Raw genomic sequence first — 14,193 nt, forward strand, 5'->3', positions numbered from 1 at the left:
TGCTGTACTGGCGCGTATTAGGATGCGAAGGTTACGTCTCATAACAATGACACGTCCCTGGGTGATCCACTTGAAGAGAAACAGCGAGAAGTAGTGATACTGTAATTGACTTAGCATGTCGCTACAGCGAGTGTGAAGCGGCCCGGGCAAAGCAGTGGCTAATGAAGGAAATCTGTGTCGTGAGAGGCCACGCTTTGATATGCAGGCTTAATAAATGTTGGATACGATGCGGAACGTGGAAGTTCAGGGGCTTGAGTTTCTGAGAGCATTGTCTTGTTGTGTTGGTACAATGCATTCTGTCTATGAATGTCTCAACTATGAAGTGTAATTGAGTGAAAGAAGCATACAGTCAATTTTCAGATTGTCTGTTTAACCTCTTCCTCCCATTTCACTTTCTTCAAATGTTTGTGCCAGTCTGGTCTCATTCACTGGAGGCTTCTGGGTTGTAGAGCTATTTTAGATTGCTATTGGAGCGTGTTAGTTGAAACGCATTATTTGAAAGATGAACCACTTTTTCCGCTTGTTAAATCATGAGGTATCAAACAGTGTTTCCGTGTCCAAGCCTCCACTGCATTTCAGGTTAGGATACCTCAATAGCTGTTAATGAGCACTATTTATTTATAGCACACCTTTAAGCTAAGCTTTTAAAAAACTAATTTAATGCAGTCTCCGGACTAACGGTGTTCTGGACACTAATATTTTAACGATTCATTAAAGATGAATGAATCACTGTCTGCCCATTTTGAGATTTCAGTTTGGAGATAAAGGTTAGGATCTTGATTTTTCAGTAGTATTCCAGCACACAGTGAGTGTATTATCACCATTTGTTATTTTCTTTTGGGATCTGAAGGAGCGTTTGAACCTGAAAACTGACTTAAACGGATATGAGCCTTGCACTTATAGGGCCAGATTTACTAAACAGGGCAAAGTAGCATAAGAGCGCAATCCCAATGTCCCATAAAAGCATCGATGGGAGTGGAAAGTTCTGCTCGTGATCTACTGACGACGTACACGTTAAAGATCACAGACACAGCCGGAGTATTTCCATAATGACCATCTATGAAGAACAGCGCAAATTAGCATCTGGTTTAGGACATGCTTTTTGGGGCGTTAAAGGAGAACTCGGCAACTCTAGCGAACTCTAGTCACTTATTCGCTGATTTTCCCTTTTGTTGTCGCATGTTTTCCCCACGAGCTCCCCCTACAGCTGTGGGGGGGCGTATATGTCACAACACGGTCATAAAAAACTCACTTGCGGCGGCCTCCTCCCCCTCTCTACCGCTGCTCATGTGCGTTTGTTATGATCGGAGCAAGCCAACTGTATCGTGTGGAGCTATGTCTACCGACGTGGGTAATCTGGTAATACATCATACATGCGTGTGTGTTTATGTCGAATTGCCGTAAAGCAATTCGTGTTTCGCGCTCGTTCTCGTTCTCGTTCTCGCGTCTCACGAGACTTCCAATTTCTATCTTGCCGGGACGGTAGTCCCCAAGTTGCAAGGTTGGTTTTCCGCCTGGGAACGCTGGGGGGAGTGGGGAAAGTCACCAATATCACCAGAACAGGTTGTTTAACCATCCAAATGATTTCTAGACAGTTTTATTAAGTTAAAAAAGTTACCAAGTTCTCCTTTAAATAATGGCACAAATAAGAGTAAATTGACTAGCGCAAACCTTAGTAAATCGCCTTGCGTGATTCATTTAAATACTCTCCTCCCATAAATGTTGTGTCTGAAAGGGAATCTCCTACAAATGCATATAAATTCAAATGCAATGTCAGCCGCAAAAATAACTCTGTCCACGCCTTTTCAGCACTAATTTTTCACTGTGACTTTAGTAAATCCTAACAGTAGTTTGCACTGCATGGCGCATGCTGTTAGTAAATCTGGCCCATAGTGTTTATTATATTATTTGTCCTGAAAAAAGGGTGTCATAATATTTGCATAGCCATACTTTTAACTATTGGAATAAAGTCTGGTCTGCATTGAAGCTTATTTTGGCCAACAACTGCCCAGTTAGACAGCACACACTAGTGCTGTAGTACTCGAGACCGGTCTTGGTCTCAGTCCCCACAAAGTCTTGGTCTAGTCTTGGTCTCAACACACTCTGGTCTTGGTCTCGGTTTAGGCGGTCTTGTCTACAACACTAGTGCACACTGCATACTTGAATGTCCTGACACTGTGTTGTGTGATTTTGCACAACTAATCGCATATAGGTGCAGCGTTAACAGGATCCTTCTGCTTTCCAACTGTATCTATGATCCCGAATTTCCAAAAATCACTCACAAAGACAGAAGGCTACATCACACATCAGTACGTTTCAACCAAATAACTTACTTGAGGCGATCTGGCTTTACCAATCTCCAACACGGCACAACGCACATTTGACATTTTCCTTTGATTCCTTGTTGACTGTTTAGAATTTAAAAAGAACACCTGAAGCTATGAATCAAATGTCAGGTGTGGCAGTGTAGTGGAACTATATCAATACCGAGTGATATATGGCCCGCCGGAAGGTTTTTGCAGGGCTGGGATCAGCGCTCAGGAGTGTCCAGATTATTGGACCATGACAGAAAGGGCAGTCCATGAAAAGGTTTGGTGCTCTTGCTGTACCCAAGGGTTAGACAACGACATGACTGCTCTTTCTTTTCTCAACAGCTGTAATTGCTGAAATTGTCTCAAATTGTTTCAAACGTCATATTTTTACTCTCTAAACCTTGTAATTTCAGGCAGGGTTTGCTGGCTACCAGGTTTGGCAGCAGATATGGAGGGTCTGTTCAAAGGGAACAGGCTGGGTTTGAAGTGATGTCTGGGATGGTGCGCGGTGCTCTGGTATCTTCAAGAGAAGCAGAAGTGATAGAGTTGTGATGTTTCTGGTTGATGGTCAGAACGTTCTCCCTCAAACATGACAGAAAATGCGACTTCACAGGGCGTTTGAACGCGTCTCATCTCTGGTAGCACATGGAAGGTGCTTGTCGAGGCAATATTTTTGAAGTTGTGCGTGCTAGCTTTCCCTTTGGTAGGTTGATTTGTTCGGATGCTATTCTGTTTAACGCCTCATCCTAATGCTTCAGTGTTGGGCATTAGGTAATGTTTCTTTCCACATTAAAAACAAATTGCTGTATGAAGCGGCAAAATTTCAAGCAATAAAAATATATTTAAAATATATTATAAAAAATTGTTTTGCGCAATTTTTTTTTTTTTGGGGGGGGGGGGGGGGCATATTGTCAACTCTCCAACAATTAACTAGTCAGTTAGTGAGGTCTTCTGGTCAGGTTTTTTTTTTTTTTTTTCTTAAGCTTTGGTAACTTCAGCTTTTTTTGCTTTAGCTGATATTCAAGATGTGTTAACTATTTCCCCACCGTTGGGGCCAATTTTCCAGCTTTCAGTGTTTTCACTGTTATACTGTAGGGGGCGCTATTACACATCTTCTGAAAGAGTACATAATCTCCTGATCAAAACACAGAAGAAGAAGCAGAAAAAAGTGATGGCATAAAAAAACGCGATCATCAACATTAAACATAAAACAAAACTGCGTAGCGTTACTAAATATCGACTCAGGCATTCGTGCTGTTTTGGGAGTAATGATGATAGTGTTTTCTGTGGCCTTTCCGTTAGCAGGGCTCTTCACAATCAGGAGTGGATTAATGAGTGACGCGTGAAAAGCCCTTACGGTCACACGAGAGGCGCTCATTAAGAGAACATCACACTCTTCCCTTTTCTCAGTCAATCTTTCCTCTTCATTTTCCCATACCTCCTCTGTGTCTCAATCTTCCCCACTAACTCCCTCCCGCTCACAAATTCATTCTGAGGGGCAGGTCGTGTTATGCTTTTGAAGGAGCCTCTTCCCTGTCCTCTTTATTTGATGCATTATGTATAAAGGCCCTGATGTGTGTTTTACACCCTCTCTGGCATTATTAAGCCATTTTACCTCTTATCTGTGCTTTTCTATCTTGACACGAGGGTTAATCAGGTGGGATTGATGCTCAGCCTTTAAAACAAGCTGGGGCCTCGTTTTTTTTACACATTTTCCACACTGGAAACCAGGCTATACATACTGGCACTATATACTGCCTAATGTCTGAAGCAGAGTGGACACATAGATTTTAAGAGTACAGGCACAGGATCAGTGTATTGCACCGTGGCACCTCTTGGCGCACAGATAATACCAGGTTGAGTGCACATGGAGAGAGAATTAAACCCATGCAGGGCAAAACCAACATGGTGCCATGATAGTCTGTGGCACAGATTGAACTGATCCCGAAAGCTGCTTTCATATCTGTTTGCCAGGTCTCTATGATCAGATGCCCTCACTAGAGCAGGACAATTATTGGGCTTCAAACCCTGCAACCTAGCTTCACACACATGCATGCACACACACTTCCGAACAACATCTGTTTTATACGGCTGCAGAAGTGCATGATGAGTCCATCTGTAGTATGATTACGATCCTCACTGCAGGTTTGTTAGTGCGCATCTGCGTTACGGCCTGGAAAATAACTTTTTTTCAGCTTGTTTGGTTGTACGTGTTTATTTGGTAACTTAATAATTTATCATGCTAAGACCTTGGGTCCAAACCCAAGTTCACTTCCACCCTCTTTTCCTTTGGGGGGTAAACTGAGGTTGGCTGGTTTCTCCAACCAAACAGCAACCAAATGAATTGAACGCAGGACTTGAGTTCACAGAAAAAGCACTATAGTGTGTAAGGACAGTAAAAAAAAAATAGCTATAGTACAACATAAAGTTTGATACAGCATTTTATAGGGGTGTTATGATACCCTCATGTCACGATTCAATACGTATCACGATACTGAACTCACGATGCAATATTATTGTGATACTCCAAGACAAATGGTAAAAGGTTATAATTAAAATGATAAATTTGGTATTGCATTGTGGGTGTAAATGAATAGGCTTGGACTTAGTGCTGGTAACCCAATGCACAGGACAATAGTGACACCAGAATAAAAATATTCATGATTCTGAAGCTGAAAACAGAATTATTTTAGACGAATATGCTTGCACTCTTTCACTGACTAGAGATATTTAAAATAATGTATAGGCCACTTTTATTGGTAACATAAGACATTTGGCATTATCAGGACCCACAAATATTCCTCCATTGCATTATTATGCATAATATTCAACATTATATATAGTAGTTTGATGTAGTACAGACACTAAAACTCTGTCAATTATTTTCACACACAGTAATTTTCATTTTTGGTAAACTATACACAATACATATTGTCCCTATATCCATGATACATATTGTTACATTTTTGTATTGCGATATATTGTGACACTAGTTTAAAAATGCAGTGCTCATCGTGGTCAAAGGCGCATGTCTGACTTTGACGCTGAAGTGTAGATTCGTCGCTCTCTTTTTTCCAGCCTAATAGACCTCAAGTCTCAAAGTAGTTAGCTTACATTTTACATTTCATTTTCGAAGTAAGCTAAAAAATCAGGCCATTGCTTTATCAGGTCGTCTCATTCCACCATAACCTCTTTCCTGATGGTGGAGGTCATTTGTTCCAAGCCACAAATTTGTCATGATCCCTGTAGGCAATGGGGTCAGGTGCATTGTCCATCCCTTTGGGTTAAGTGACCCAACTCTCCTTCGTATCGTTGAAGGATCCAAATCAAAGCTCTCTGTTCCTGCTATTTTTTGAAGGGGCGTAGGGAGTCTTACAACTGATAGATGAAAAGGCATTGTTTTTAACAGCACTGGTGGCCCAGCCAGGCTGATCTGACTGACAGCTCCCCGCTGATAGAGCAGAAAGCGTGGCCGGCTGAAAATCTGTCTTGCAGGCTGCAGGGCCATCTGGACCTTCTGCACACTAAAAGGTTGGACACAGTTTGAGGCGACATCACAAAGCGGTACACAGTTCACTTTGGAAGGGCGGGGGCTTCGTCAGCACTTTTCCCACTTCTCCTTTTTGTTCGCGTGGAAAGAAAGGAAAACAAACTGTAAAACAATGCAAACAGAAATGAAAGTGTGGGCTTCCTTGTAAAGCCAAGGCGAGAAATGGAACCTGAGAGTTTAAAGGCATGGGTAACAGAGAACAAAGAGGAGTGAAATGTGTGGCACTGTGGGTATCTGCCACTTTGAGATTTTCCAAAGCTCCTGAGGCAGGCTTCCAACGGATATTGATTTTCAAAGAACCCACCCTGGGCAGCAGGGCGGAGGATGATATAACCATGGAAAGACACTATTAAACTTGGTGAATGAATTGTTAAATACCTCTATAAAGAAATAGAAGACATGGCCCCATTTCTTTGCAGGCACGGCTGCTCTGTTGGGCCCTGATAAGCCGGGGGGGTGGGGGGTTCTCGAGAGATGGCCCTTACGCGCCGTCATATGATTGGATTCTCTCAAGCTGGAGATTGTAAAGCACAGAGTCGTCTCGTCCTGCTAGGAAATATATGACTCTCAGGTCATGCAATGGAAGTCGTTAATTGTGGGAGTGTTAACTAGAGTTTGAAAGATGTTGAGATTTATTGGCATGATGTGTACAATAAAAACATAATGATTTAAAGGGCTAATTTCATAATTATGTAAAATTGCTTCATTTTTCAATAACTGTTGGTGTTGTCTTTTTATAGCTGCTCATAATTGTATGTAACTTATGCTTATGTATTGGTCCTCACTGAATCTGCATTTTATGAAATGCATTAAAGGGTTAGTTCACCCAAAAAATAAAATTATCTTATAATTTACTCACCCTCAAGCCATCCTAGGTGTATATGACTTTCCTCATTCAGCCAAACACAGTCGGAGTTATATTAAATAATATCCTGGCTCTTCCAAGTTTTATAATGGGAGTGAATAGTAAATGAGATTTTGAAGCCCAAAAAAGTGCATCTTTTCAAAAGTACATCTGACCTGACACATGACGTATTGACGAACATGGAAGCGCAGAGGATAGAGCAAAATTAAAGTACCGGCCACAAATTAGAAGTATAAAACGATAATATTTAAAGAGAATTATGGGAGGAGCTTGAGTTTGATGCCCAGCCCTGTTAGTTTGAACCGCGAGAGGCGTCTACTCTCAGCTAAACTTACGCTAATCCTACATCCTACATCATGCGCTGGAACTCGTGAACCGGAAGCTACAGTTTATAAAGTTATATTTATGGATATTTTTCTCACAAAAATGCATCGCTTCAATTTTGATGTCCTTTGTTAACCCCCTGGAGCCGTATGGATTACTTTTATGGAGGATGGATGGATGGATGGATGGATGGATGGATGGATGGATGGATGGATGGATGGATGCACTTTTTTGGGCTTCAAAACCTCAGTTACTATTCACTCCCATTATAAAGCTTGGAAGAGCCAGGATATTTTTTTTTTAATATAACTCTGATTGTGTTTGGCTGAAAGAAGAAAGCCATATACACCTAGGATGGCTGGAGGGTGAGTAAATTATGGGATAATTTTCATTTTTGAGTGAACCAACCCTTTAAATCATTATGATATATTGGGCTTTTACCTTTTGTAAAAAAAAACAAAGGTCATCAAGAATTTTTAGCAAGTAAAGTCAGTCGCTAAACAGGGTGCACACGTCTTGACAAGTTCTCATACTGTAGTAGAGCAAAATCCCAACGCTCTTGCTGTCTGCTCACCTGAGTCTGAAAGCAGGCAGTCGAATTCTCTAGTCCATTTCCCTGCAGAGAAAAGCATGCATTGCCAGGACCCTTTTGTCAGCAAGACGCCCCCAAGGGACAGACTTCTGGGTCAGGGATCAGTCGAGAAAATTTCCCTGTTGACATTTGTGTTCCTGGCACAATATTGACTTCTGAGGGGAGATGACGGCAGCAGTGCTTCTGACATTCTACATTGGAAACACGACTTCTGGAAAGAGAGTTGTAATGAAACCTGATAAAATGTTGCGCCATTGATGTGTTATTTGTAATATAACCTTGCTAATTATAACTACACCTTTACCTAAGCCCACGTATCTGCCGATTTTCAACCGATTTGAAGTAATACGTTTTGTTTTAACATCTGCTTCAAAACTGAAGTGTGAGGTTTAGGCAAGAAATACTTGTTAGGTGTGAAATTATTGGCAGTTAATGTTTAGGGACCTTGATATTCTATCATTTTTTTATTATTATTTTGCATAATACTGTACAAGAGCAGAGAAACCTCACAGGTTGAGTGATAATGCAAGTATTACTACAGTTACAAGAGGTGGAACACCATGGTAAAGCTAAATATAGCAGTAATGCGGTGTGTCATATTGTGATGCATTTTATTATTGTGTTTGTTCTTCCTAGACGACAGAAAGAACCTCCGCACATCACAAGATGCTGTTTTTGTCTTGTCACATGATCCACACCTTGCAAACTGAAAGGAGTTGGATTGCAATTTTTCTCTGATTTGACAGAGCCGTCTTATTCTTTGCCTGATTAACATTCAACACAAATTCTCTAGCAATGTGCCAGAGACTAAATCACAATTTTTCTGCTTTTGATTTTTTTCTTCTTTTTCATGGACACTTTCAAGGTATTAGAGTCCCTTTTGAGTGCTCTAAATAGTTTATTTCTGCCTTTGATAACTAATTTCAGTCCATTACCTGCAAGACATTTCCCTTTTTTCCCCTTCAGATTTGTGAATACAGATTTATGCAAAAGACTTAATTATTGTGGCATATCTTCAAAAGGAATCAAAGGATTTGATTGCCATTAATGGTTCAAGTTGAGACAAGTATGTGAAATTTAAAAGCTTATAATGTGCTGTTGGCATGTAGCAAACAAAAGACAAGCCACTTAGAGGCAGTGCTGAGGGTTGTGTTCTCTTTGTTATTAAAGTAGTATTAAACTTTGTCCCATTACAACAGACACGATCGATAAGAAACTAGTCCTAAGAAACTACATAGCAACACCCTGGTAACCATTCAGTTGACGCTAGTATAATGACAGCACGATTTGCAGAAAATGTAAAAATGTAGCTGTTTTTCCAGTTGGCCCTAATTCCTTCTCACGAGAGGTGAATGTTGGATCATGAAGGCACTGAACTCGGGCGTCAGTCCAACGATAGCTCACGCCTCTGTCTTTGAGGTGTGGAAATGTTGGGCATCCCTCTTAATCCTTTTAATGTCACCAATAAAAGATGTTTTATTAAGGTGACATTGGGATTAGTGTTTAATTACCACTGAGAGGCATTTAAATATGTCTGCCGGCTTGGCAAGCTCAAGCTAAAGGAGCACTTTACTGTGTGTTACTGCTAGCTATCGAACCAGATTAATGAGGACACCATCATTTTGTTCATATGATTAGGTGATACAGTATGGCACATTTCCAGAGAGTTTTGTTGCTGCATACAACCGAAATACATTGGTATTGGTTTTCTTACAGTTGTCACCGAACATTAAACTGAGATAGAAATATTTGAACATAAAAACATTACACATATTATCTTTTATCATTTAATTCCAGGATGAAAATTAATATAAAACCAATTAAAATTAAATACAAAAGAAGCATTTTTTTTTCTTCATCAGTTCTGGTGTTGGTATTACTGTGTTTTGCATTTGTAGGGCAATATATGCTGTTTTTCAGTGTAATCTAATTAGTATTCATTAGTTTTCATGTAGCATACTTATATAATAATATATTTATATATAATACCATAATGGACTGTTTCTTAAACAAAAAAAAAAACAATTTACATCTATAGTTTAAATGTGAACTTATACATTACAAATAGACATTTCATATTATACAAACTTCAGATACATTCAAGTGTTTACGGATCTGTTTGCTTGAATTCATAAAATACAGATTTCATAGATGTTTTTTTTTTTTTTCATAATTAAAATACAGTTGGCCATGCATTGATATGTATCAGTGAGTGTCTATTTACATATACACTCACCTAAAGGATTATTAGGAACACCATACATGCCTTCAGAACTGCCTTAATTCTACGTGGCATTGATTCAACAAGGTGCTGAAAGCATTCTTTAGAAATGTTGGCCCATATTGATAGGATAGCATCTTGCAGTTGATGGAGATTTGTGGGATGCACATCCAGGGCACGAAGCTCCCGTTCCACCACATCCCAAAGATGCTCTATTGGGTTGAGATCTGGTGACTGTGGGGGCCATTTTAGTACAGTGAACTCATTGTCATGTTCAAGAAACCAATTTGAAATGATTCGAGCTTTGTGACATGGTGCATTATCCTGCTGGAAGTAGCCATCAGAGGATGGGTACATGGTGGTCATAAAGGGATGGACATGGTCAGAAACAATGCTTAGGTAGGCCGTGGCATTTAAACGATGCCCAATTGGCACTAAGGGGCCTAAAGTGTGCCAAGAAAACATCCCCCACACCATTACACCACCACCACCAGCCTGCACAGTGGTAACAAGGCATGATGGATCCATGTTCTCATTCTGTTTACGCCAAATTCTGACTCTACCATCTGAATGTCTCAACAGAAATCGAGACTCATCAGACCAGGCAACTTTTTTCCAGTCTTCAACTGTCCAATTTTGGTGAGCTCGTGCAAATTGTAGCCTCTTTTTCCTATTTGTAGTGGAGATGAGTGGTACCCGGTGGGGTCTTCTGCTGTTGTAGCCCATCCGCCTCAAGGTTGTGCGTGTTGTGGCTTCACAAATGCTTTGCTGCATACTTCGGTTGTAACGAGTGGTTATTTCAGTCAAAGTTGCTCTTCTATCAGCTTGAATCAGTCAGCCCATTCTCCTCTGACCTCTAGCATCAACAAGGCATTTTTGCCCACAGGACTGCCGCATACTGGATGTTTTTCCCTTTTCACACCATTCTTTGTAAACCCTAGAAATGGTTGTGCGTGAAAATCCCAGTAACTGAGCAGATTGTGAAATACTCAGATCGGCCTGTCTGGCACCAACAACCATGCCACGCTCAAAATTGCTTAAATCACCTTTCTTTCCCATTCTGACATTCAGTTTGGAGTTCAGGAGATTGTCTTGACCAGGACCACACCCCTAAATGCATTGAAGCAACTGCCATGTGATTGGTTGATTAGATAATTGCATTAATGAGAAATTGAACAGGTGTTCCTAATAATCCTTTAGGTGAGTGTAAATACATATAAAATAGCATGTATATTTTTCTGCTAAATAGAAAGTTCTGTCATGAAACTCTAGATTGCGCAGGCTGACAGGTCCTTAACTCAATCTGCATGCAATCACATCATTCTCTTTAGGGCACAGCTGATTGGTTCCTGCTGTATCAGTAGTCAATGAGATTGCTTCTCAACCTTTAAATACTCGGTCAGCATTTGTTATAGCAGTGCAGCGCTCTTTCAGAAACCCTCCACCTTCCCCAGCTCCATCTGTATAGATCTGCTACGGGTAATTCATGTACTGCTCACAGCACCGTGTCGTGTGTGTATTGGCAGTAGCAAATCCCGTACTCTGCAGTAGCAGCATAGTAGATCTATTCCGCCAAAACATATCAACATTATCATATCCATTACCATGCCAAACACTTCGAGAGTTGTCATGACAGTAGTCATTCAAGCCTGTAAAGGGTCCGCAAGCAGGCACATTCCTGTTGTGTTTCAATCAGTTCATCAGCGCTACATACTGTGAACATCCTCAGTAAAGAGGTGCATCTGTGTGTGTATGTACTGTATGAAAATGTGTTTGCCTCCATAAGCCACTAATTGCCACAGCAACATAATAGCATCAGTTGTGGACTTGGTATGAAAAGTCTAAACGCACAGGTTCGGGAACAGCTGTACAGGGCAGGATTGGGCCGACGCCCGTCTGTTGAATGCAAACACAGGGTCCAGGTTATTTTTCAGCCTGGCGGCATCAACCCTGAGCTCAGAGCGATGGACAGATGGTCCATTTGAGACGCCACCAAACTAATCACGCTGTTCCATTAGCGAAAGTGTCTCAGATAAACGTCTGACTATGAGCGCGCCCGTGGTCTCTTCGCCTTCCAATTACTCTATTGATGGCCGATGTTTTGACACAAATTAATTGGGTCACCGTGTTGGTGTGATGGGGGGAAAAAATGCTACGGGCAAAGTCATTGTGTGATCATGGAATAGCAAATCTATTCGCTGAATTTAATTGATTTGCAATTAAATATGCTTCATATATATATATAAATATGATTTATGGCCCCTTAAAATCTCTATTATGCAATATCCTGTCTGAATAAAGTCAAGTTATTTTTAATCAAAATGTTGTAGCAGTAACATTGCCGTATCAAATAATATGGTCAGATATTAACATTTAATTTTATTAATACTTAGCAGCACATTCAAATATTTAGACATGTCATAAAACTTTTGTTGATATCTTTTTTATTACATATAGATTCTTGATGTATAAAATATACTTTGAAAATTTGAAGGAATTTAAATTCTGTTTTTCTTTTTGTACAATTAGATATGGATCTTTTTTTTTTTTTTTTTTTTTTTTTTCAATGCATTTACATTTGAGTTTAGATAAACTGGAGATAATCTTGAAAATTGATGTTTGCAAATTAAAAACATTTTTGGAAGATAATACTAAATGTTTTCAGTACTGTGCAGTGCAATATGCTACATGAACAGCAAAATATCATTCTTATGAACATATTTTTTAATAAGGGATCAAACTTACCAAGAACCTGTTGTGTATTGCAGGAGTTTGCTGATGCAATATTCCACCTGGTGCGAGAGAAATACACAGAGCTGGCCGGCTGCTCCTCACTTCTGCACGCGCGTCACAAAGGCCTAGCGGGCATCGTCATGACCAGAGGTATGGCATCATTTCAATCGGCCTGTGAATTATTTAAGAAGTTCAATAAGGGGAAAGAAAGCACCTCTAAGTCTCTGTGTATCCTCTGAGTGTGGACCTTTGTATGAAATATTTAGTACTTTATCACCTGTGAAAAATCAACACATATATCGGAAAAAGTATTCAATGAGCAGTCAAAGAATAGACTAAATGATTTACAGGCAATGCAGGTCTTGGGTTGTTGTTGTTGTTGTTTTAGAACAATATTAAAGGTGATGTGTGTATGTTTTAATAGGTTAAAATACTTTCCCTCATCCCAGATTTATATTCTACATCAACTATAAGGTCATTCATTAAGGTGCAAGCGCTGTGGCTCTGTGGCACTATCAAAACATTGTTATTAGTTTAAGCATCCAATCAGCTTGACTATAGCAACAGCTCAACCAATGGCATAGCTTCGGTGTGTGTAGTCTGACCAATAGCAGACTGGGGGGAAAGTGTTTGGGAAACCTGTTTATAAACGGGTCTGTCTTTTTTTGCACTTTTATATGGACAGCTTTCATTTTAGATTTTAACTTTTGAATTTTAAATTCTCTGAAGAAAATGTTTGGTTGCTTGTGCAAAGCTACAACACTAGACGTGGTTATTGGTGTGTTGCAATGTGTTTGTTGAAAAGGCATTTTTAGGTTGTTGCTAGTGTGTTGTAGGTGCTCACTGGGGTGTTCTGAGTTCATCCACCAGATGAAAATCACAATGATTCAGTCCATATAACTAATAGTGTGGGACAAGCTGCCAATGTTTAATATATAGTAGGAGTGGGGAAAATAACACATTCATTTCTGCGATCAATGCTTGCTCTTTAACGTGTTTAACACAATGTACAAAAGCTAAATGCAAAAAAATGTATAATGGTTTTTTTTTTTTATATTGTTTAATTTCACTTGAATTAAAAGCTCTGTAATTGGTAATAAATAATCAATAAAAACAATTAACAGTTTAGGCCTGGCTTTAGTATGGTAATATTGAATTGCTATAATTACTAATTTTACCTTGTTTTTAGAGGCATCAGTATCAATATTAGTATCAGTGATACTGGCCTTCATTCAAAGTGCTTAGTTAAAAAGATACCATTATACAAATATCAAATATTTAAAACACTGTTCCACTTTCATTTGGATAATCTGTGTGATAAGTGGAAACAAGTGGTAAGGTTTTTGCCATTAATCACGATCAGGGTTTGACATGAACCTTTTTGCTCACCAGTCACTGTGGCAAGTGGTTTTCCAAAGTTACAAGCCACTCAGCATTTTCACTGGCCACAATTTGGACATCAAAACCATGGGGAAAAACTGCCATATAGATATTTTTTAATATTATCTCATAATTTGTCAGCTGGAATATTAGGTTGCTGACCCATACTGTTACACATGCATTTTCTTTCTCAACTGTTTACGTTCATAACTTGTT

General features: G+C 39.7%; 1 protein-coding gene across 3 annotated transcripts in view; it reads left to right on the plus strand.

Moving 5' to 3' along the window:
* The window catches only part of adarb2 (adenosine deaminase RNA specific B2 (inactive)), a 187,881-nt gene that overhangs the window by 135,855 nt on the left and 37,833 nt on the right, over nt 1–14,193 (plus strand). For all 3 annotated transcript variants that reach the window (XM_079863440.1, XM_079863438.1, XM_079863439.1), the window contains one exon: nt 12,633–12,747. In XM_079863440.1, coding sequence (XP_079719566.1) covers nt 12,633–12,747 — 115 coding nt within the window. The remainder of the gene's footprint in view (nt 1–12,632; nt 12,748–14,193) is intronic.

Source organism: Squalius cephalus, assembly GCF_949319135.1.
Source record: "Squalius cephalus genome assembly, chromosome: 25".
Taxonomy (NCBI): domain Eukaryota; kingdom Metazoa; phylum Chordata; class Actinopteri; order Cypriniformes; family Leuciscidae; genus Squalius; species Squalius cephalus.